Here is a 25,301-nt window from a genome sequence, read left to right on the forward strand (position 1 = left end):
TTTTTTTCTATGACTGAAATCATCCAATTAATGGTGTCCAACCAACACAGACACACATGCTTCTACAAGCCACAGTCTGTTTGACCTATACTATATGCTCCTGCCTAACTGTATATGAGAAAAACAAATGATTATTCCACAATCCTCAACATGGGTTTTGCCTCATTTTAGTTTTACTGTTCTCACCAAGCAGATACAGTTGATAGTGTGCAGAAAACTGAGCTGACTGAAAGACACAGAGTGATATTAAATGCTCAAAACAATGAATAAGAGGAGTCGTCAAAATATGCAATACAATGCAAAAGACTTTAATAAATTTCAGAAGCGCACACATACATAAACAAAACATTTACAGTTTTCTCCACACTGGCAAATCAAAGTCAATTACAAAGATCATGTAAGGTGCATATTGTACTTCACATTGAATAAAAGTGAGGTTGTCTGTCTCCCTTACAACGACAAAAGCTCTCCCCATGTATGAGTTTTTTTTTTCTTTTCCCCATAGATCAGGCAAATCTAATCATTACACAGTGCTAGGATGCTATGTATATTTCATACTGTGGCTCCTACGCAGTAGTGAATACATTTGATACCATAATTACATGAATATACCTTCTTCAATAATAACAACCTGCCTCACAAGAAGGCAACACACATAAAATTAAAAGCTTTAAAATAGACATAGTCCGTAGAGTCATGACATATTAAGACTGGAACAAAATCAAAAGGGCTACTGGTCCATACAGTAATTTCATTTAACTATATATAGTCTCTCAGACAAGGCAAACAGCCTCTGGTCCAATCCATCTGTGCATTTCCAATTGACTAAACTGACTATGTCTATTTTACTGAGTCTAATTCCATGGTTATATGTATATGCCTTATCTATCAAAGCAGTCTTTAGCTTATCAATGAACAGGACTATTGAACAACAATGCTGCTAACCCATCAAGCCAGTTACTGGTGTATACTGTAGAAATTATTCTAGTCAAGACATACTGTACCATAATGATCCTATAGGTGTATAGAAACAGTAGAGGCAAATGATGCTCTGAACAAGAGACCAAAGAAGTAGTAAGTGCACCGTTGTGGATTTTCTGTCAAATGTTAACTTATTGCTGTTTTTAAACTGAAGCCTGGATTACCTTTTCATTTTTGTGTTCAATATTTTTCTCATTTGAAAAAAAATATTTTGTCAGTGTAAATAAGTGCACAAAGTCAAGTGATTTTTGCTTAAGTCTACCAACTCATATTAAAGACTGCCTGAGGATTATTACTATTCTTTGTTTACCATCTGGGGTCATTTTAATATGGATCTCACAGGTTAAATCACTTCCGACTTAGGAATTGAAAGCGACGCACAAAAGGTTAGGCTTAGTGCTCTTCAAATCTGCCCTACATAAACAGCTTTTGATTATAACCCCAGCAGTTAGTCTCTTGTGATTGTGGCTTAGCTCAAAGTATTAAACTTGTCCTACCATTCCTTCTAGTGTAATGGCGTGAGCATGGCGTTTAGTAACACAGTTGTAAAGAACTACAGATGTGGTCATATTGTGGGGCCATGCATGTTTCTGTTAACATTAGCCACACTCTTCACTAACAGTGGCATCAAAAGTGGGACAGAAAGAGGCGAAAATTGACAGAAAAGGTACACTGTGATGTGGGCTCAATACTAATGTAAGCCTACAGGTTGTAGACCTTGCAGCATAAATACAGTCAATAAAGTCATTAGTTCCATGAGCAAGCCCAGATAGAGCAATGTCAAATTATACAAAAATTGGAAAGTAAGAAAATAAAATGGCCACCAGGCAGTTTTGAAAACAAGGCAAAGAAATAGAATCAATAAATATAAACACCATCAACTCTGTGATAGATATACATACATACATATAAACATACTTTACAGATCTACTGACTGTATTTGACACCTATTTTACAGAGTGGGTGCTGGAGTGGGACATTTTTTTGAGGAGGGTTCAGGGCAAACAGTATCATCCTCACTGACACAGTTAAGTAATAGCATAGGACTCAATAAAGCATTTCAAACTTCCAACGGATTCACAGGAGGAGCTTTGTCAAGTTTCAGGCAGGCAACATGAAGCGTCACTCTTTTTCTGAGATTTTTTTTCCCCCCCTCCAAGTTCATCTTTTCTGTCGATTGTATGAAGAGGTGGGGTTTGAGGCTGTAGAGACAGTAAAGTACTTGTTTCACCTCTTCAGTTCTCGCCTTCCTTCTTTCCTCCCTCTGCCCCCTCTCTTTCTTTTCTCTCTTTTTCTCTCTTTAGGTAGTGGGAGCTAGAGATTGATTTTAATCCTGTGGGAGCGAGTTGTACCTGTGCCACAGAGTGTGCCATAGTGTGGTGGTTTCAGTGCCGTCTCCTGAAATATAGAGAGACAGACAGATATAGGGAGATTGTAGTTACAATATCATAGAGCTCTGAGCAGCCTAAGCTGTAGCCTTATCAGTGCGAGGCTACACTGAACACTGAATAAAAAATCTCTGAAGAGAGAGTAGAAGATAAAAAAAGCATTCTTCAAGGCACCGCTGGCAATCAAGTCATTATCTTGTCAGTTTTCCTTGAAGAATGCTACAGGTGTCACAAGTTTGTACATTTTTCCTGTACTTATCAGAGCATGCAATCTTATCCAATTATCACTCCCAATTTGTCGTTTTTGTCTCCCACCACACTAGTGCAGCACTCTTCATTTCCCCTCAAAAAAAGCCATTTGGATCAATTTAGGCCCACTCTTTCGGACCCTTGTCGGTGGGTCCTCTGATATGTACAGAATATGACATTTGCTATTCCTCAGAGAGTTAGCAACACATCTGCCAATATCTGAATCAGGAAGAATCTGAGCTGATAGTGCTTACATTAGCAAGGCACAGTGATTACAGATGTAATGACTCAACAGAAAAAAACAACAAAAAAACAAAAAAATAATGATAATAAAATAAAATAAATGCCATAAGAAGTCGCAAGGATTTAATACTGGCATCAGATTTGATTAACAAGCCTATTAGCCTTTTAAAATCATGGCTTCTACCACTGGCTATGCACCCCCCATGAGTCAGCACAAGCGCTTTGTCATCAGACCATGGGTGGCTTGTGTGACAGGCTCATACCTTCACCCACACAAATAATTTAGTACACTGCTGCCCTCGTTAACCAAGACTTTTATATTTTATTTTTGTTTGTTTTTTTAAATATAAAGATAATAGAATGAATTGCATTATAAATAGGGCATAATAACAACACGGTGGTGTGAGGAGTACTTAAACAGTATTGTATGTGTATGTGATACTACAAAAACACTATTTTGAGTCATAGGAGGTCAGTTTTCTCAAGCAGGGATCATACGTGATCTGTGGCCCCAAAATTATGGGCCAAACTAAAGAATGCCTTTTTATTCTCTGCATATTCATGGTGATGTCTGAGATCACTCAAGCAGGGTGGTACTCATTTGATCTGCCTCCGCTAAGCACATACTCTCACAAGAGCTCCTCATCACTGGAGGCAGATTGACCTCTAATATCATGGGGTAGGGGTTAAAAGAAAATGATGAGATGCGTAAAAACTGAGAAGGGAGGGGAGGGAGGAGGCTTGCATTTGCAAATATGGCTCTCGCTGTATAATGAAGCCATATGGTGGCACAAATCTGTAGTCTCTGAAGTATTTTTACAAGCTTTACTCTTTATCAGCTACATCTGTAAAGTCCCTGAAAACATTTTGGTGACCTTCAACCATAAGCATCTCCCCCTGTGTGTCCTCCCAATTGTTACTCCATGGGTGGGCTTTTTGTCTTTGCTTTATTTTCAGCTGCTTTAGGTGATTGATTGATGGGCAGTGATTTGAGAGATCACTGTAAAGGCACTAAAGCACTGTCTGTCACTTTGATGAACAAAAAGGAAAACAAGACAACCTGCCTATGATCTTTGCTTTAGGACCTCTGGTATTAGGTTTAGGCTCAAGAGAGAATAAGTAGCTGGCGGCAGCAGACCGAATGCTGCTTTTGTTTTAACAGCCACACTTGAATGGATCTCTACAAATTCTCTAATATTCTCTTTTTTCCTCAAATAAAAGCAACAACCACACTCTTCGAAGAAGTGCTGCTTTTAAAGGGGACCTTTTATGCTCATATCCAGTTCTATGTTTTCATTCTGGGACTCCACTAGAGTAGCTTTGCATGATTCACAGTTCAAAAAAGTTCCTTATTTATCTTATACCGGCCCTTTATACAGCCCTTCAGTTCAGTCCCTGTCTCTTTAAGGCACCCCTCCTGATAAGTCCACTCTGTTGTGATTGGCCAGCTTTCCAATCACGTTAAGCGGTAACTTAACATGACTCTGATACGGCCTTCCAAGGGGCAGTCGTATCAGAGTCATCTTAAGTTACTGCCGATGCAAACCCAACATTTCCTGCTTCACTGCCTCAAATTATTTACTTAAATGACTAAATAATGGGAGACTGTTATTGTGAAGAATTTACAGGAAATGAAATACATTCCTCACCAAATTAGCAGAGCTTCGTTAGTGGCGCTAGAAACTGGTCAACGCAACAACATACAAAGATATTTTGAACTATTTGTTCAGTGGATCAGTTAGAAATAATACAGGGAGGAATAGTACAAGCAGAAAAATCCACAGTGAGATATTTGATGAAGAGCTGCAGACGACCAGCACACCTCCAACAGGTAAACAACTTATTTTACTTTACCATGCTGTGTAATGGAAAAACACTCACAGCGTGCCAACTTGACTCAAGTCATGGCTTGGCGTAACTACCCCCAAACATTGGAAAAATGCCATAATGTTAGCAGAGCAGTGAACTCGCTCACTGTGCGTGGAGCAGATAACCATATAAAGGAACCCGTCAAGAGCCGATGTCGGCTTGGGCTGAAAGTAGGAAAAAAAAAAGGAAACTGAGCTGTGCTTTTTGCTCACAGGGATTACTTCTACATACGTTTACCACATTATTTGACACTTTGGCCATGTTTATTATGAACATTCAACACTGTAACATCATATATATAACTGAAAATAAGGAAAAGCATAATAGGTCCCCTTTAATTATTCACTAGTCTTTGAAAATAGATTTAGTTCAAAGAAACACAAAGATGAAACGAAGGAAATATATTACAAGAAACAAGACTGCTGGTCATCTATTGTCACATCACTTCGGATCCTGAGAATGTGACTCACCCAAGGATGGTACGTGGCATCCCTGATAATCTTTAAGGACGACTGTCTTTTTCCTTCTTTCTTATCAGCCTCATTCGAAACCTAATTACAGTGATTTTAATCATACTGTATTACGAGTGATTAACCCTTTAGTGCATTTAATTAACCTTTGCAGCCACTGATTCTCATCAGGCAAAGCTTCATGCTATTTTTTTTCCATGACACAGGTTTTAAATAAGCACACTTAAAACTAGTGGGAAATCTAATGTCTAAAGTGGGAGGCATCACTTGTCAATTGCTCAAGGGACAGAAAAATGTAGATGTATTATCAGCTTAACATCATTGAAGATATGGTTGGTGAGTAGATCCAATGAGGACAGATTTTTCTTGATAAAATTCAAATACTGGGAGTATATGTGACACCAAAATATGTGGATATTATATGCATTAAACCTAACCTCTCTTAGAGAAATGAATAAATATACCTGGGAAATGATCAGATGCAAGCATAGGCTGATGAAGATTTGGGAGGATGTTTACTAATCATATATTCATTAATTTTAAATTATTCCCACAAAAATACTCCACTCTGATCAGCAACATAAGTGAAAATCAATTTAAATCCATGATGCCTAAAATTCATGATGGATAATAATCCAGAATTGTAGAACACAGACTGAATATGTATGCATATTTCAGGGCAGTCACTACCAGCATGAGGGGAAAATCCTTCTGACAACTCGTCAGTGTGTCGTATAAACACATTATGAATTGAATCTTTGGTACCAAGGGCATGTAGTAGGCTTATGTATAATGTACCATGGCAGAGCATAGCTTTTAACCAGGGTTTTAAATAAAAGGTGGATGAAGGGAATGACTATCAACTCTGTGTGGGTGTCTTCATAAATTATCCTAAGCACAATACTTCATGGGATCAACAGTCATTTACTAAAACTATGCCATGAGGAATTTTAACACTTGCTAGATGTCACACAGAAGCATACTGGGAGCAAAAAGGCAAGAACGAACCAAGGATCTGAAAACTGGGTGCAATATGAGGCTAGGCACAAACAAAAGCAAACACCTCATCAAACAAAATCAATTATTGATGCAATATCATGAAATGTACCCAAAATTGGACGAATGGCAGATGTGATAATTATGATCAAAACAGTAACAGAAATGAAAGCCAATGCAACCAAGCAACAACCAAACCCTAAAAAATCTTAAAAGAAACAAAATGAAAAAAAAAAAAAAAGTGGTTGAAAAAGCCAGCAAAAGCAACTGGATGTTTGACACTATGACAACACACAATATGAATACAGTAAATTGCTATCCTGAGCATAGACTGATCAGCCTTGATTAATTCCATTGTGCAGGTCAAATATTAGCATGTACATACTCATACATCATGATGATAGCATTCTTTAAAGTCATCTCTAACAAAAACTATATCACATCACAGCAAACCTTTGTTGTGATGTCATTACATCAATGTGAGCCAATTCAAACAATGTACAGAATGTGTATCTACATATGCCGTTTATAACAATAATTGGGGTCATTAAAGTAGAGCATTTATGGGCTAAATGCAATGTCGGCCTGGCAGGCTTTTTATGGACTACTGCTCCCTTGGTGTTTAAGTATATTGGTCTCAAGGCTCTGCGTCACCTTGACCCCCTCCCTCGCCCCAAGCAGTACTCAGTCTTCCCCACAGCGCTCTGCTCTGGCTGTCAGCACTGAGCAAGGCCACCTCTCCTTACCTCTGATTTACATTTATTTCCCTCGCCAGCTTTTATTTATTGGGGCACTTCGCATTTGGCACATACAGTATCTCTTAGGGAATCATAAGCCCTTTGCTGTACCTTGGCATTCAAATGAGCTTCTCTCCCACAAAGCCTCACCGACACAGTTAAGACAGCACTTAATATTTTGAGGACGGAAGCCACAAAAAGTGGGATTATTTATCAAGTTGTTTTAGCACTTTTTGTGTGCGTGTGCTGTTACCTTTAGACTTTTTGCCTAAATGAATTGTGTCACTCTGGCTGCCATATTTTTTTTTTTTGCTTGGTTTGTTTAAACGTGTCAGTCAAATATATTAGCACACAGCTTCATTCGCCCTTGACCTCAAATACATCAGTAGAGTTCAGTCATTTCCACCTATCTCAGGCTCTTCTAAATCAGGTTACATTGTCACCAACCACTCACACTTAAGTTTAAAATAGCTAACCATCATAATTGCACTGCTGCAGTTAATCAAGCTTTTGAATATGAAATAAACCTGCACATGTATTTTTGTAAATGATTATGCACTTATTGTTGCTTATGAAGGAGGGTGAATACAGGAAGTACAGTGAAAGGTTTGCTGTATTAATTGTGGAAAATTATGTTTTATTCTTTCATTTTGTTGCAATTCTTGAGCATACTTATTTTCAAGTGCAAATGACATTCATGTAGACATGGTCATGGTCTGTGTGGGAAAATTCCCCGACTCCATGCTGCCACCCTCCCCCTTTCACATCACCTACCATGGGACAGCAAGGGGAGTGTGACTGGGGACTAGTGTGGGTGGGTTTAAAAAGGAAGTCATGAATTACCTGTCGGGTGGTGATTTGCCCCGCAGTCTTGAATCCCCCCTGACAGCTGCACTCTGAGACACTGTATGGGTCGGAGCTAGTCGATGAGCACTTGGAGAGTGAGTCACAGCCCACCACGAATGTGTTGTCCAAGGGGAGTTCCTGGATCACATGGTGTTTCTTTGGGGCCACTGGAGTCTCCGGTTTGATTTGAAATGTAGGCTGAGGGGACGCAGACTTGTAATGCTTGGCTAAGTCTGGGCTGTCGGGTTTGAAGGTGGTGGGCGTGGTGGCCCAGTTGTACTTCCCCATGGTTTGCTCCTCTAGCTCCACAGGGAGATCCAGTGTACCATTAACATGCTCATGGGTGGGGTCGTCAGGCTTGGATTCATCTATGGTCACAAAGTTCAGGAGGAGGTTCTTGGGGGATCGCTTCTTTCTCTTCTTCTTCTTCTTGATCTGACGGTTCTCTTGGTTGGGTGACACCCACTCACCACTCTGCTTGCCCTTCTGTACCACTTTGTGTCTGGGTGTCTGCCGGCAGCGCACCAAGGCAGTCACAAATATCACCAAGATGACAGTCATGGTCCCTGCTATGATAGCTATGACAACAATCACATATCCGTTGGCTTGAGGTGTTACCTCACTGTCCCCTATGTTACGGTCCAAGGGTGTCTCCATACTTTTTCGAAGCTGCTCTTGAATAAAGGTAGCATTTGACACAGTGTCATTGACAAACAAGTGAATAAGTGCAATAGCATGTAATGACTCAGGCTGGCCTAGATCTTTGACCTTGACGACCAGCCTATGCAGCCCCTGATCAGCTGCCACAATTTTCTCCTGCAGTGTTACGTTACCCGTTGTTTTGTCGATGGTGAAGAGACCTCGAGGGGAGACCCTAGATGTTATGATGATGCTGCTGATAATACTATACTGCAGCTCAGCATTCATACCAGTGTCATTGTCAATGGCAAACACTCTTGTGACCACAGCTCCAGGGGTGGTGGTGGTCCGCACTAGGTCATATGAGTAATTGGAGGATGGGATGACGAACACAGGGCGATTGTCGTTCACATCGACTACATTTATAGTGACCTTGGCATAGGAGGAGCTCGGAGGCTGCCCTCCATCAACTGCCTTGACCATAAATGTGTAGGAGCTTTGCTGCTCCCTATCAAAGGTGATATTGGGTTTGATCACACCGGTTTGGGGATCGATGATGAAATTATCTTTCCCGTTCAAAATGGACAAGGTTATAACAGCATTATCTCCTGCATCTGCATCCGTTACTGTGATTAAGCCCACAGTTCCATAGAGAGGCAGGTTCTCAGGCACATAGAAGTTGTACTCAGGGTGTGTGAAAGCTGGGCTGTTGTCATTAAGGTCCTGGACGATTAGCCTGACAGTGACATTGCTCTGCAGGGATGTGGAACCATTGTCCCTCGCTATGACAGTGAATGAGTACCTCTCCTGCTTCTCTCTGTCCAGTCGTTTGCCAACAGAGAGGATTCCTGACCGTCTGTCTATGTTAAACCCATCAGGCGCATCAGGGCCGAGAGTATAAATGATCTCAGCATTATGTCCACTGTCTGCATCAGTAGCGCTGATTTTTATTAACTGTGTAGAAGGGTCATTGTTCTCCGGTATGGAAAGTTGGATTTCCGGCTGGGGGAAGATGGGTGCATTGTCGTTCTCATCCTTGATTTTAATTAAAACCATAGCTGAAGTGTTCAAAGGAGGCGTCCCCCTATCCGAGGCCACTATCTTAATTGCATATTCTCGAGTCGTCTCATAATCTAGGGGGGCAGCTGTCTCTAGTAAGAATTGATCATTAAAGACGGGCTTCAACCGAAAAGGAACATCATGGTCAGTGTAGCAAGCTACTTTGCCATAAAGATCTGCATCCTTGTCAGTAACAGTAATTAGGGCTATTTTGGTGTTGAGAGGCGCATTCTCAGACAGCAGAACAGTCCCATTAACCAGGTTGATAATGTAGCGAGTGTCTATGGAGGGAACATTGTCATTAACGTCTGTTACATTAACAATCACTGTGGCTCTGGAGGGGGTGGAGCTGCCATCGCTGGCCAGAACGATGAGTTTGTGAACAGGTGTTAGTTCCCTGTCCAGCGGCTGCTTCACAGTGATCAGTCCTGTAGAGCTGTCAATGGCAAAGTGACGTTTTGTTGAGGCAGAGATCTGGTTGCTGAAGGCGAAGTGGATCTGTGCATTGGAACCAAGGTCTGCGTCCGTGGCATGAAGCTGAACAACTGATGTCCCCATGGGAGCATTCTCTGGTACTGTGACCTCCACCTCACTGTCCTTGAAGATGGGACGATTGTCATTGACATCAGAGATGGTGACTTGGAGAATGGCAGTGCTGGACTTGGGAGGGTTGCCACCGTCCTCCACTTTTATCTTCATGACAAAGGTGTCCTTCTGCTCACGATCCAGGTTCTGCTGAACGATTAGCTGCGGCCACTTGTCACCCTCAGGAGTCTCAATGATGTCTAAGCCAAACTCGCTGACACTCTGCAAAGACAAGACAAAATTTTGAGTTGCTTTCACTCACTAGTAACTAAAAAACTTTTTGAAAGGACTAACTATGAAACTATGAAAGGATTCATCCTCTTTTTCTCACAGTCATCCTTTTTACAGAATTTATTTTTCCCCTTTTATATTTTTTGTTTGTCTGTTTATTTGTTTATTCTCCTTATTTAATGCATGTGTGTAAGGGTGTCATATGTTGTGCCAATTCTGAGGTCATCTCGCAAACTTGACAGACTTATTAATACCATAATGAATAAGAATATCAGATTTTCACTTGGGTAATAACACAGAATGTTACAGTACACATTGCTACAGAGATAAAGAACGTCTGAGATGTACTTGATCTTGTATTTAAGAGTGTACATTTTTCAGTTGTCTTAGAAAGCCAGAATAGGTTGTTGAGGTATTTCCTTAGGTTACTCAGGTTCATTTTTAGCCCTTCTTTGGATCAGGCTTTTAGGGAGTGATGAATGTCAAGAGCAAATTAAACAGCCTGGGACATTCTTAAACAAGGCAGCTGGTTCTTGGCTCTGCTCTGCTCATCTCAGTTGGGTACCCGTAAATCAAAAGCATTTTCAAACATGCTAATCATCAGCTCATTTCAAAGTTTTATTCATTTCTCTTATACGCTATACAATACATACTCCAGAAACAGAAAATGTCATTTAATTAATCCTTTTAAAAATGTGACCAATCATTGCAGTAAATCAAGTCCCAACATCCTTCCTTGCGACCACTACTTGAAAGGATCCTTTTACCTCCTCATCATATTTATTCTGTCTTCACTAAAATTAGATTTCATTCTACTTTCCTTTCTTGTGTCAAGTTAGAATAGAGCAGGCAGTCTTGCAAGACTTGATCACCATAGATTAAGAAAAGGGGAGTGAAAAATTCTGCATATTAGGAAGGGTTTTTGCTCAAGAAGGGCTAAATCAAGGCAAGAATAGAGCCGGAGGAAAATGAAAACAAATGCATAAGTAATCCCCATGAGAAACTGAAGGAACTGGCACTGGCTGTTAAGAGTAATTGCCTTCCACCCAAAAAATGAGCACTAATATTTACAGTTTCAAATGGAGTATGGTATGGATCCATACACAATTCCAAATTAGAATAGAGAGGAAGGATAGGAAGGAAGAGAGAGGGAGAGACAGAGAGAAAAGTGACAGAATAAGAGAGGAAGAGAGAGGAGTAGCGGGGAGGAAATAAGAAGATCAAGCCCATGAATGAGCTGCATGCACATTATGAAACAAAGAAGCCCTTTGAAGCTCTTTCAGTCAGTAGCAGTTTCATGGTAAAACAAGAAAAAGCATCCTCTTTAAAGAGATAAGCTTCATGCTGCACATAATGTTGGAAGAGATTACTCTGTCTAGGCACAGCTATCAAATGAGATTAAGATATATACATTCTCCTTGTTCAAGGAAGGAACATTTCAACCAAATTGTGAGCACAAGTAGGTTTTAAAATCTAGAACCGTCCTTGTGCCAACATAGCGTTGTAGCCGACACAAGGAAACGTGCAGCTGCAGCATGTAAATTATTGTGTACTCTGAAAATTGCTTGCCGAGGGAATGTTGTCAACATATCAGTGATTGACAGAACTACTTAAAACAGCCAACACTGCAGCAATGATCTTTCAGACCTTATTTTGTGATCCTTCTGGCAACCAAAAGTCATACAGGGATAAGTAGACATGGCATATAAAACTATGTGTGGAAATGTAGAGAAGCTGCCTTATGGATAAACTGTGCTGATTCTTTATGCACATTGCAGAACTATTTCTGGCATAACTGAAAGGTCCAGGACAGCATTCTGAGGGCTCTATTGCTAAGCACTGCTCCATCCACACAGAGCTCCTCAATCCTCAGTTGTTTGAATAGTTCACAGATACAGCACAGTAGCTGAGTATCTGCACACTGATATTTGGCAAAGCTTGATGTTAATAGTAGGATGTTGAGTTAGGATGTGTCAAAGGGAATGCTGCATAATGATTTATGAGCCAGCATTTCCTCTATGCTTTTGTCTTGGTTTCACACAATTTTACAACTGACAAGACAGCACTCAGCGCATTTCAATAAGTTGAAGAGAGCTATCTCTCAGGCTGTGCATCCTCCTGAATGCAAAATTAGTCTGGTGGATTGTGATAAGATCTAGGGCAGGCTAAGAAAAGGCCAAATACTAGCATGAATCACTCACTGGAAACCCTAAGGCTGAGCAAGAGGGACAAAGCTTTCTAAACGGCTAAGTGTGCACGTTATACTATGCCTCACTCTTTCTCCACACATACACTGTACAGGTGCCTGTCTCCTTGAACTTTGATGACTTGCCATTCATTCCACATTTCAGGGCCACAGGTCTCTACAGTGATAAGAGAGGAATCAGGACACTGTATACTGTATGTGGCATGTGTGCGGTACACAATGTCATCAGAGTTGACTAATTTAAATGAAAATGATTGAGAGACACTGACAGAAGCAGAGGTGGGTGATGATGAGGGAAGGATGACTCTGAATGCCATTCTGCAGACATTGCCTCAGATTATCAGTGGATGCATCTTTCAGTCAAGTTGATGACCTTATTAAAACTCAGAGGAGACTGAGATTGGGCTGTGAATATATCAGGAGGACTCTAGTCACGGTGATGGCCATGGATGGGGCTAACTGGGGAGGGCTATTCATCACAAGCTATAGCACCTCTTTATAATGCTGATAGAAACTCACTCTCTCTTTGTCTTCCTCTCTCATTCCTCCCTCATTCTTTCTCTCCATCCCTCATCCACATTTGCCCCTGGCCATGATCTCATGCATATAATTAAGACAAAAGAAGCTTGGAAATGTTTGTCTCTTTTTGTCAACCCCTAGAAGAGGATAATGTGTCAAAATAAGATGCTAATGAAAACTGGAAATTCTTGACAGTGAGCTCTCTGCCCAAAACTCCTTTTCACTGCCTATAGGCAGCATGCAATGCATTAATCAAAATTTTCTTGCTACTTGGGAATGGAGCTTGAATAAATTTTGCATCTTCAAATGCAAAGCTAGATTCAGTTTGCAAATGAAATTATTCGAGCTCAGACTTGGAGTACCAGCAAAAAAACCACTCCATCCACTTAAATATCTTAGGTATATTTCAGATAGACATGTAGCAACCAAGTAGATAGAAAAATACCCCAGGAAAAACCTAGGTAGGAGGCAAAAGGTGAAGTCCAAGAGCCCTCCAGATTGCCCAACCAAAATACAGACATCCACTTCATCATCCTGTTTATCAGTGAGGCATAGTCTAGCAGCACATTGATCTACACGGAATGACTTGAACAAGACGCCCACTTTAAATGTGTCTGAAGATGTTGACACAGATGCAACTTGGATTAATGTAGTGTGTGATGCTGCAAAATCATACATGACTGGGATAACTAAAGAGGCCGATGTGTGTGAAAAGCCAAAATTCTAAGCAAAACCAACAGCAGAATCTCCTTTAGTCTTAAGTATGTTTCTGTGTGGGCTTTGAGTTATCCTGTGAATATGTAAAGTGATAGAATCTGCTTTCATGGGGGATCCTCCTCCATCCATGCATGTGATTGCTTTTTCTGACCTTGACCATTTCTTAGGACGCCTTTTCTGCAGTTCAGGTGACGTAACACACCACTGCACTACACTGATGACAGAGTTTCACTCAAAGTGTGATTATCAACCATTATGTGTGATGCTGGAGCACTGTGTAGAATGAAATTACCCATTGCCCCTCTTTGCTTTGGAAAAGGACAAAGTTATACAAAAAGAGGCTACCATGTTTCTTTCATTTGTGTTGACAACTAGACAACTAAGGCATGCTACATGTGCAGTGGCAGACCATTGAGTGTGTCTCACTGTGATACACAATGGTTGCAATTTCAGCATCGTGCCCTGCACAACACAAGAAAACTGGGCAAACTATCATTCTGGGGGAGCTTCTGAGACAAATCTCACAGGACCATACAAAGATAGTCCAAGGGTGGCTTAACGGCTAAGAGCTATTCTAGGAAATGCTTGCACATTCCTTCCCCACTAAACCCTTGGCTTTCTCCTGCACTCCTGAAATAAAAAATACCAAAGGTTGAAAATGTCTCTGGCTCCTTTAATGCTTCTCCCTGAGTTTTACTCATATGGAACCTGGAACACAAGGAAATTAATCTTGAGTACAATGAGAATATAATGAGAAGAACTAAATCAGGGACGCAGTGCCAAGGATGCTGTAAGAAGAATTTCCTGCAAAAGATAATACAACTGCAGCCTAGGCAAGGGTTTTAGAAAGCTTTATATTGTGAAAAGGGCAAAGAAAATGATTGCAGATGATCATTATAATGAGCAGAACATTTGCTTGGTGATTTTCCAGGCATGAACAATTCAGGACATTGCGCTGGAGAGGCCTTGGCAGTAGGGAGACTCTTTAAAAATGCAAATTGGTATTCAAGGCAGACACGGACAGCAACGATTCTGTTCATTCCAACCCAGTGTTAACTTCATCTAAGACTCCAAGATGGACTTGTCATTTCTGTCTCGCAATGTGCTCTCAAATCCAGTAACCTTTCTTTATTTATAATGTTTAGGCTTTTCTCCAGAGTGCTTGCATCTCCCTCTTTAATTACACTTCATTTGTAAGAGCTCATGTCATCTCCAATATTCATCTATCCACAAAGCATAGAGTGTTGTCTAGACTATAAATGAAGAATGCATGATATTATCCTACTTTTCTGGATTTAGGGCTGACTCCATTAAGCAACGGAGAATATTGCACTGCAGTATAATAGCGCATCAATTAGATGATGAAGAAAAGCTTTGCCTAGTTCTGCATGAGACACCTATTAGCATAATACAGTACATTCGTTCTCACTTGCTTTACTATGTTCAGCACATGTAACCTGTTGCAGGAAATTGGACATGCCTTATATGCTGTGTCTGCAATTTCTACTGCATGTTCTCTGATATTACTATACATGGTGAGAACCTCCCTTTCTTCACAGCCTACGCTCATAATGAAATAAAGCACAGGGAAGTATTAATGGCTGGTATAAAACATTGTAGGCTTCATGACATATTCCACTTTATGAAAAAGTAGGTCATATTTTCAACGTAGAGGCAAAATTAATTTCCTATATGGAAATACACCACAGCCCTATAGCACTATACTGTAGCAAGTTTACAGAGGCGGGTATAAGAGCGGAAATCAAAATCATATTGCATGAAGACCAAAAAACAGGGAAAGAAAAATAATGTAAAGATTCACCGATTTAAAAAGTCTCTAATAAGACCCAATGCATCAAAGATAGCAACCCCCATCCAGACAGGTGGCCTGCTGCAGGCCTATCAGTGAGTCAGAGCTTCATCAATAATGCGTTTGCTGACTAATATACTGCCTGCGCTGGAGACAGTCGACCATTGAGTTATTTGAAAAGAAAATTCATTACTTCCTAATACTTCCCATTTCATCTCAATGTAATTGTTTCTCCAAGACAGATTGTTACAATGGTCTTTAGTTTATCAAATGTATTGTAATTGTTCTTTGCTTGGATTTTCAAAAGAACAATTTATTCTACTAAAAGCTATTTATTCTATTAAGTCCATCAGGAAAACCAGTAATTTCTAGACTGTTCCAGTATTATAAGGCTTTGGGCACGTATCTTTCACTATCAATATCTTTCACTCATTCACCATTTAACTAAATTAATTTGTACAAGATGGCTTTTAGTTTAGAGATGAGATTGTCGACATACCGTAATAGCCTCCATCAACTTCAATTTTAGTGAAGTGACTCTTTATAAGTATTTGTACTTAGGAATTCAGCTCCAGGTACTTGGGTGCTTTTAATTATCATTTAACTAATTTATAGAACAGGGGGTATATATCAAATTAAGATATATAGGGAACTTGATTGGCATATACTCAGAAACTATAAACAAATGCGTTACCTCCCATGGTGATTTAGAAAAAAAGGTTTTTTAAATATATGTAGTCACATATGTCACATTTACAAATTAACCAAGGTTCCAACTAACAAACCTTTAGAATGGTTATCGTAACTACATTTGTGTTGTACACCAAGACTGCTAACAGTAGACAACCCCCCCCCCACACACACACACACACATACACCAAACCATGCATCTTCTATCAAATTAAGATAACTGAGGCCACCCTAAACATTAAAAAAATCCCCATTCATTTTCATTTTGTATGTGTGAGAGATTAAACAGGAGTGATCCTCACCTTGACTAGTTCATAATGTTGGATCCCATTGATCCCTACATCAGGGTCAAATGCTGAGGGCACCGGGTATCGGGTGTTGATGGCTGTGTTCTCTGGGATGGAGATGTTTATTACAGTGGACTGGAAAAGGGGTGCGTTGTCATTCACATCCTCTATCAGGAAGCGGATCTTGACCAATCGGAATATCTCATCGGGCAGCACGGCCACCTCAATCTCATAGTAGCAGCGTTTCTCAGCGAAGACACCTGAGCACAGCTTCTCCCGATCGATTCTGTGATTGGTGGTAAAGATCTCCCCCGTGTTGGCCTCCACCCTCACCAAAGGCACGTCACCTGTCTTGTACACAGGCTTGAACTGCAGCGGCGAGGATAGCCTAATGTTGGGGTCTAGGTTGAGGTCCACATCCTTGCGCAGGTTCCCAATGCGGACGTTCTCTGGCTGCTCCTCTTTCACCGTGTAGTCCTTCTCCTGGGCCAGGCATAGCAAGACCACGCAGGTGAGCAAGACCACCAGCACATGAGCCTGACTTGCTAAGTCCATACTCAAGAGTGGATGGAGCTTCACCTCTACAGCAGCAATTCTGTCACAAGAGAGGGAGACAGAGAAAAAAAAGAGAAAAGAGAAAGACAGAACACACAATGTCAATCGACAAAATTACATGGCATTCAAGTTCTGCTGTAATTAGTACTATTTTCCCTCACGGAGAGTTTTCAACTTGACCTATTCATCCTAACTAGTTATGAGCCCACATCCTTCCCATGTCTTTGAGAGCAAATTAATCGCAGTTTTACACAATTAACCTTTGATGACTTCCACTGAGTAAGCGGACACGTAAAGGTTAGTAGTTCACGTATTCCATCAATCCATTTCATCACTGTAATGAACCATTTCATATTTGTATTGAGAAGTATGAAATCAGTTGAATTCACTGTTGCGATAAAATAGTTTGCTTTGAAAGCTTGTTCACAAACTGCTGTGCACGGCACAGAGGAAAACTTAATTTCATATTTGAGTCAATGCGAGACAACATGGTGCAGTGGTATCTTCATAAACTGCACCTCACATCCAGACTTCAACTGATTGGGAAGCAGCAGAACTGAGCCTTAAGCATTGGTGTTTGCATGCATGAACACACACATACTTGCAGTTGTACCGCTTGACAGCAGCTTTTAATGGAGAGCCTCATTTGCTCTGAATGTAAACAATTGAGCTCTCAAATATTTCATGAACGCCCATGTGTGTAAACATGCACAGTATGATAAGAGCACTGTTTAGAGTAACTGTGGTGGAAGGAGACAACAATACAAAATTATTTATTGTGGGAGCTGCCATCAGTCAAATTAGAGAAATTTAATCATATGTCATTACATCCTGATGGATGTGTGTTCTCCAACATCAAATTTAAACAGCATGCAGTTTACTGTTTGTACTGAATGATGCCTATGATAAAACCCTTAACAGAAAATAAAGTGAAATGGGTTTATAATCACTGAGCATTATTCACTGCTCAGTTTTCTGGAGTTGGGTGCCAATTCATTTGATGCTGCAATTGCACAACATCTTTAACTGTTTTATATGTTCAAAAACTTGCCAAAGGGCAAGAACTCCATTTGCCAAAACTGAAGTAGGTCATTGGAAGTCATACTCTGCAAAGACTTCACTGTCAGTATAAGCTAGCATGAAATATTGACTGCTTTACACCCGTTAGTTAGTAGGTTTCCTCACCAGTTATCCAGGTAGTTATTTGATGTAGTTTGCTAGCTCATATTTTGACTAAATCATTAATTTAATCCACTCTCAGAAATCCTTTAAAGCTAAAAGTAAATTCCATCTCTTCTACCATAATGACACTGGTCTCCATACATGCTTGGATGACGAGGCTTTTTGACATTATGGTGGTGGTAATTCAGTGTAATTATTACTGTATATCTGTGCTCAGTTGATTTTATTGAAACAGCAAGAAAATTACATTACTGGTCTTTAAATTGTTCTCAGCGCGCAATGACGTATCACGGTAAAGCCACCAATGCACAGCTGTTTACTTCTTATGATAATAACTGACCCCCCATGTGTATTCCAGTGCAATATATTTAATAACTAATATAATTTGATTTCATAGTCCACAGTGTGTTTAGGTCAACCAACCCCCTGAGTGTTTATTAACCTCATAAGATTTTCCTCAAGACATTGGTTTGTATTCATAAGGCTGCTGCCTTGAAATCAAACGTCCATTTCCTTCAAATGTGGCAAAAGTGTATGACAGCCATCACACAAACGATGTACAGCTGGTGCTGAAAAGGCATACATACCTGCAGTAACAAGGGACCACAAATAGCTCTTTGGGAACCGCAATATCCCCTGCTTTATGAAATTTCCATCCATTTACATGAGTCAAACAATATCCTGTAGAAAAGGTATGACTACCTAAACTGCACTACAGGGGTCCTCTAAATTGGCAAGGCAACAGCGTTCATAGCCATTGAAGCTCTCGGCCTACTGACAAAGGGGAATTGATTAAAAATAAGAATTTAATTAAGCTAGTTTTGAATCAGCAACAATTGCAAGGCATTCATGCAGCCTGTAAAGACAGATTTCTTTTCACACATTTCATAAAGCAGTCACATGAGACTCATTAAAGAGCAGTTGGACAGAAATAACATGGCTGACATGGATCATAGGGTTATTCATTCTACACATATAGCACAGGCAATGCTGTACTGTCATGTCAAAATATTGATGAGATATATCCCATTAGGGTCTGTGACACACTTTACTTTGAAGTGTGCATCTTTTTTAGAGTGAGCAGCGATTGCTTTACTGTGATGATCGCCAAGCAGTCCAAGGCTGAGCTCGCACAACGCATAATGAAGTTTAAATTACATCCTTAAATGGGATGTGATTCACTGAAGTGAAAAAACAGAAAAGATCAAAGCATGATCTAGATTTCGTCTCTCTTGTAAGTGACAATAATGTTCTGCAGGATGAAGGGGTGTAGTATGTTTTTTGACTTAGAGTGCATGCAAGAGTACAAATGTAGTAACAGAAAGGACACCCTGGCAATGCTAATATGATGTTAGGAAACTACATTTTACTAGAAATATAGGAGTACATATGTGCTCGATATATACATACATACATACATATACATACATACATATACATATATACATATACATATATATATATATATATATATATATATATATATATATATATATATATATATATATATATATATATATATATATATATATATATATATATATATATATATATGTATATATATATATATATATATATATATATATATATATATCAATAAATTATGGCCAACTTGTTTAGTCTTTCAACACTAGTCACTAATGCATGCTCCTTTCTCTTAACTGTGATTTTCCTACATTTGCGCGGCTTTTCACTTGTCACAACTCTTTATAAACCTGTCCATGAGGGATAGGCTAGGTGAGAGAAGGAATTGTGCTGGAGGGAAAAAAAGTAAGAGGGAGGGAGAAAGAAATTCTAGGTGTCAGTCAGAGTGTCTCCTTTGCTTACATTTCACTAGTCTCCTGAAATGCTATTTTGAGCCCCAGACAGCAGGTTGAATCCAGTAGGCAAACTCAAGCCTCCCTCTTGGGAGACACAGAGTGAAGAGGAGCAGGCCTGCCCTGGATCACTTTACACGACAGTGTGATGGACAGGCCTTCCTGGTGTTTGTATCCACTGAAGGTAGCAGCGAGAAGGGAGACATACAGCTACTGTCACCCCCTACATTCACCCCTAAAGATACCCCCAACTATAAACTTTAGTGTGGTTAGTCTGAGGCTGGGACTCAAGACATTTGGAGTCCTTTAACTGTCAAATAGGTTTTCACCACTGTTGTATCTATCAATATTGTCTGTGGATCCAAAGAGATTTTCAAAAGAGGGTATTAAGTAATACTTTTGATTGTCTTGGGCTTTTTCTCTTTTAAGAGCTTTAAGGATCGCTGACAGCCTGACAGACCAGGTTTCTGTCAAGATCAATCAGTTCTTTTTCAGTCCACACAGCCAGAACAATTCTCCTTACACGGTGAAGGAATAAAAGTTGTTTTCTCTTGGGAAACTTCAACAATGACTACATTACCTAAAGTCGTGCTTGAAAGCGAGAAAGTGCAAGAAAGCAATGTTTGACATAAGTGGCCACATTGACAATGTTAATAATAGATTTAATACTGACAAAAGATGTATATTCAAGTTCAAATATCACTGGGATTTTCACATTACACTTTATTTTATGAATGAAAAAAGAAATAGAAGACATATCAAAATTCTGACACATAATTTGTAGCACAATGTTTGCATAAAGTCTGGCAGTGCTGTTTGGCTGAATATCCCCGTGGCTCTTCACATTTCAATCAGTTTTTTGATTTCTTAGATGGACTTAGATTATGAAGAGCTGTACTTGGGCGATTAAATGGTCGCTGGGTAATATTTCTTACCCTCTGCATTAACAAAATGACTAACTAATTCACAATGTTGTAATCATGGACCTCAAGAGGGCAGTCTATACATGCAAAGGTAATCGTAATGCTAAATGTAAGTGTGATCATTTCGCTGTGGCTTTGTGTCATCATCAATGTTAACCCGGACTTTAAAATCCAACATTCATCAAATGAAAATGAGGGAAAAAACCTTGAATTATGGACAAGTGAATTAATTGTCAGATAAACCATTCAATTAATTAAATCAAAGTCAGAACATTTTAAACTGTAGTCTGGAGCCACTAATATTAAGAATAATTGCTAAAATAGGTTTTTCTTTTTTATTAATAGTTGAAAAACTATGTCACAACATATTAGACATTTTGCATATGTCACAGTGGCCATATCTCAAAACAAAATAGTGCTGCAGACACGATCATGGATTCTGAAATAGTCATATTCAATATAGTTCCCTTTGTGGGAAGTTAAAAGGACTATTGAAATAGTCCTATATATAAACCTATATGGTGAATATCAGAAAACTATGCAAGAGAAGATCTAAAATGTTTGGTGTAAATGACGGACAAACTCTTCATTGACCAGAGTTTTTATAAAGACTATTTGATTGCTAAAAAATTCATTTTTAAGGGTATTGAATGTGTTTAAGTGGAGAAACCAAACGTGCTGTAGGATGAACTTGAAAAGCAAAACAAAAAAACAGCATCATTGACACCTAGAAGGCATCTCTGAGACAACAGGTTAGTTTTGTCCAGGATACATAGTTTCCTTACAAGTTCATGACTTTCAAAATCTGCAGTCAATATTTAGTTGAATTTATCAGAAGCCTAAGAAGTAACTGGAGATATACTGTTGCAACAAACAGTATCGCAAAGTATCGCCAATTGCTCTGTACCTACGGGTTTATTTGAAGTATGGATGCGCATTAATATACTGTTTTACTGCTATTTTCAAATTAAATACAAAACTTAGGCTGCTTCCATTTACTCACTGACTCTTCTTTTAATATAAATGCCTCCACCTACATTCAAAATATGCTGCTCACCTTGGGAAGGTTCACATTACCATTTGATTTAATTCTCCAGCAAATATTGAGTTCAGTAGGCCTTGTGGGGGTCTTTTAAAAACGGGCCCAATAATAATAATAATCTATTGCATATTGAGCAGGTATAACATATTGGGTATCCAAACAACCAACTGTGGCGGTTAATCTCCAGGCCAACGGGGAATTACATCGTGCCGACCTGTTATTCCTAAAGGCAAACATTACATATTTATTTATTTTTTCCTAGAGTCTGAGCGTGAACAGACTGATGGCCCCCGAGGTTATGGTCTGTGACAGCTGAACCGCTTGACCACGAGTGCGCTGTTGCCGCGCACCCACGCACCGAGTTTAGCGGCCAAGCTGCTGGGAAACACAGCACTGAAAAGTCCCCGCAGTTGGATGCTGTTAGAAAAGTAGGCCTATCTGTTTAGCGATCAGTAGTGAACAAGACTGAATAACGCCCGAAGTCGTGACCAACCGCACACCGCACATTCATAATGCGACAACTCAGCTTACATTATCCACGATGTGCCGTGTCCATGAACAATTTCTATTTACATAAGGTGCACGGGGACGCCTGTTATATCTTTGGAACAGCTCTAGGAAAACCCACGGAACATCAACATGTCCCACTATCGCAACACAGTGATTTATCCAAGTGCCTCGCAGACCATCACTAAATTTTCACCCGGCTTATGTTGCTCTCAGTGACTGTAAATACAGCGAAGGTCCTCGCCGGTGCTGGGACATCAATTTGATTTTATACGGACCACATAAATTGGACTGCTGGGCGCTCTCCAGTATTTCTGAATGCGCTCAGGAGATACACCAGTCATGTGCTTGCATATGCACATAGACCACTAAAGTGAAACACATTTTGATCACAACAGTAAAGTCAATGTAAAGAGCAAAGCTTACCCTTTCCACTCGAATAGGATGAAAAATCAACCGCGAGTACCGTCGCGTAGAGACATCACTGATTTACAAAAAAAGAAGTGCCATGAATTAAATTGAAGTGGGGGAAAGGGGGAGAAAGGATCCTCATCAGAAGCGGCAGCAAAATGCAATGCAAATAGAAAAAAAATGTTATCCACTACAAAAACTTATCCATGCGCTAAAACAACTGTGGTCCTCATGTGCAAGAGAAAAAAAACACGCACACGTCAACTTTGTTTGAAAAGGACGCTGTAATTCCTCTTCGGATGTCTTGGGTTCGCAATCCCACGGGCGGAGATACGCATTGATCCAAGCTTGTTTTACATAAACTTTGTATCCCTAGCCTACGTTTGCCTTGAAATTCCTACTTTATTCTACCAGCAGTGAAAATCGCTGGTACCAAACGGACACGTGTGCGTTAAAACGCTTCTTGACCCGCGCGTAAAACTTCAATCCAAAGACGCAAAAAATGGACTTCTGATGGAAAACTGAAAGCTTACACCTAATTAATTTTATAACCACTTGTTTAGACTGATTAGAGGTTGTGCACGCTCCCTAAAAACTCTAAAAGGAGGGATGCAGAAAGCGCCTCGCCCCCCCAAATGGAGTTGGATCAAAGTGTGCCTCAGTGCAGCATCACTTACAGGAGCCCTGATAGGCGGTTCACCGTATCTGTCTGCTAAGCTGTAGATGTCTCAGTAGTATTGTATGAACTCAGTTCCTCAATACTGCCCACCTCTCTCCTTCTCGCTCTCCCTCCGACTGACATCATGGTGGAAGGAGGAGCCAGCCGCAGATTTAAGAGCCCCGGTCCTCTTAAAGCCGCACTGCGTTGGAGAGATGCTTGCACTGAGATGTAGGTGGATGGCGGGGTATGTGTGGACCACAGATGCCTCTGCTGTTTGCAGTAGCCACACTGATCCAGAAAATCCGCCTGAAAGCAAGAGGGGGGCACTGTTCACTTTTATACTGAGCCTTGTTTCGGCTTTTCATTTCTAATGGAGGTCTACTGTATCATCAGCACCTCTGAATAATGATGAGGTTCAAATTCTTTTCAGACATTCCCGAGAGTGTCAACAGGCCATGGCAAAGCTCTTATCAGGGATGAGAAGAGAAATTAGCCTGATAATGGGTTTGTTCACAGTTTCCATAGTTTCCATGTATAAAATGGTATCAGCTAATTTCTGTGGTGTAGGAGCCTATCACAGTTCAGCTTATTACCATCAGCACATCGAACACTTTAAATGATAGAAATGATAAAATAGCAACAAGGGGTTAGGTGAAAATTGAAGGAAATTTTCATCGTATTAAAATTGACAAGGCAACTCAAATACCTCATTAAAATGAAACTGAACTGTGAATCAGAAAGTCAGTATCAGCAAAGTGCTAACAATTGTAAAACAGTACTGGCCAATAAAACCTATTTAATTCAATCATCAAAAAAATCTCATTGCAGCTGCAGGGCACAAGTCAAACAGACACCAATCAAACATATTGATCTGCTTAAATATTGCTGATCATGAATCATCAAGTTGAGACTTTCTGGCTGTGGTAAACTGAATGGGTGTTCAGTCCCCAAATACCATAAAGTAGATTTTAACAGGTCCTTTTATGGAGGGGTCATAAAGGGTTATGGTCACACAAAGGTCACCATCATCACCACCACCAGGTTACAGCCGATTACCCTTGTCCCTCTGACATCACCGCATACAACAAATGGCCGTAACTTTGCATTTTAATAAGTTTAGCCTCTGGCAAAGGTTCATAAACAGCAGTCTTCACCTGTTCATCATTCCCCTCCAAATTATTTCATGTCACACTAATCATCCCTGAGGACAGTGGGGCAAGGATTGAGCCAGATTATGTTTTCTGTTTTGTCAAAATAAATTGTTTTTAGTCTGAAGTCTACTGCTAAAAAAATTACAGGGGCAGTTTTTAGACCACTAGAAAAACACTTATCTCACACGTTCCAGTAAGAAAACAAAGCACACTGAGTTTTCTTAATTATACTGCTTGTCTATGAGGATTTCTTAAAAAATATATATATAAGCAATGCAAATTAAAAGCCATAAAGCAATATTATGAGGCACACGCATATTTGTTCATGCATGATGCATATGGCTATTTTGATACTTTAATAATGAACTTCCAGGGGAAACTTTTGGCATGTCTACTAAATTGAGTGAATTGCCAAAAGGTCTAATACACACGCAGAGTAAAATTTCATATAATCAATAGAGAGTAATAATTCATCAACTTGAAATATAGTTATTTACATGTGAAAAACTTGTCTGGTGCTTGTTTACACT

General features: G+C 39.9%; 1 protein-coding gene across 1 annotated transcript; it reads right to left on the minus strand.

Annotated features, from left to right (window-relative positions):
- Window positions 1–292: 292 nt before the first annotated feature.
- pcdh11 (protocadherin 11) lies at window positions 293–23,683 on the minus strand. The gene is made up of 4 exons (XM_067599413.1): window positions 22,975–23,683; window positions 16,538–17,117; window positions 7,777–10,284; window positions 293–2,379 (listed from the first exon to the last, which is right to left on the minus strand). The coding sequence occupies exons 2-4, from the start codon at window positions 17,075–17,077 to the stop codon at window positions 2,296–2,298; spliced, it is 3,132 nt and encodes a 1,043-aa protein (XP_067455514.1). The 5' UTR covers window positions 17,078–17,117; window positions 22,975–23,683; the 3' UTR covers window positions 293–2,295.
- Window positions 23,684–25,301: the final 1,618 nt, after the last annotated feature.

This window comes from Thunnus thynnus, chromosome 9 (assembly GCF_963924715.1).
Source record: "Thunnus thynnus chromosome 9, fThuThy2.1, whole genome shotgun sequence".
Lineage (NCBI taxonomy): Eukaryota > Metazoa > Chordata > Actinopteri > Scombriformes > Scombridae > Thunnus > Thunnus thynnus.

Coding starts and splice junctions, on each gene's coding strand:
- pcdh11 (XM_067599413.1), bottom strand. CDS start 17,077: ATGGACTTAGCAAGTCAGGCTCATGTGCTGGTGGTCTTGCTCACCTGC. Junction 10,285..16,537: donor AACATTATGAACTAGTCAAG/GTGAGGATCACT, acceptor TTGTCTTTGCAG/AGTGTCAGCGAGTTTGGCTT. Junction 2,380..7,776: donor GGCAAATCACCACCCGACAG/GTAATTCATGAC, acceptor TCTATATTTCAG/GAGACGGCACTGAAACCACC.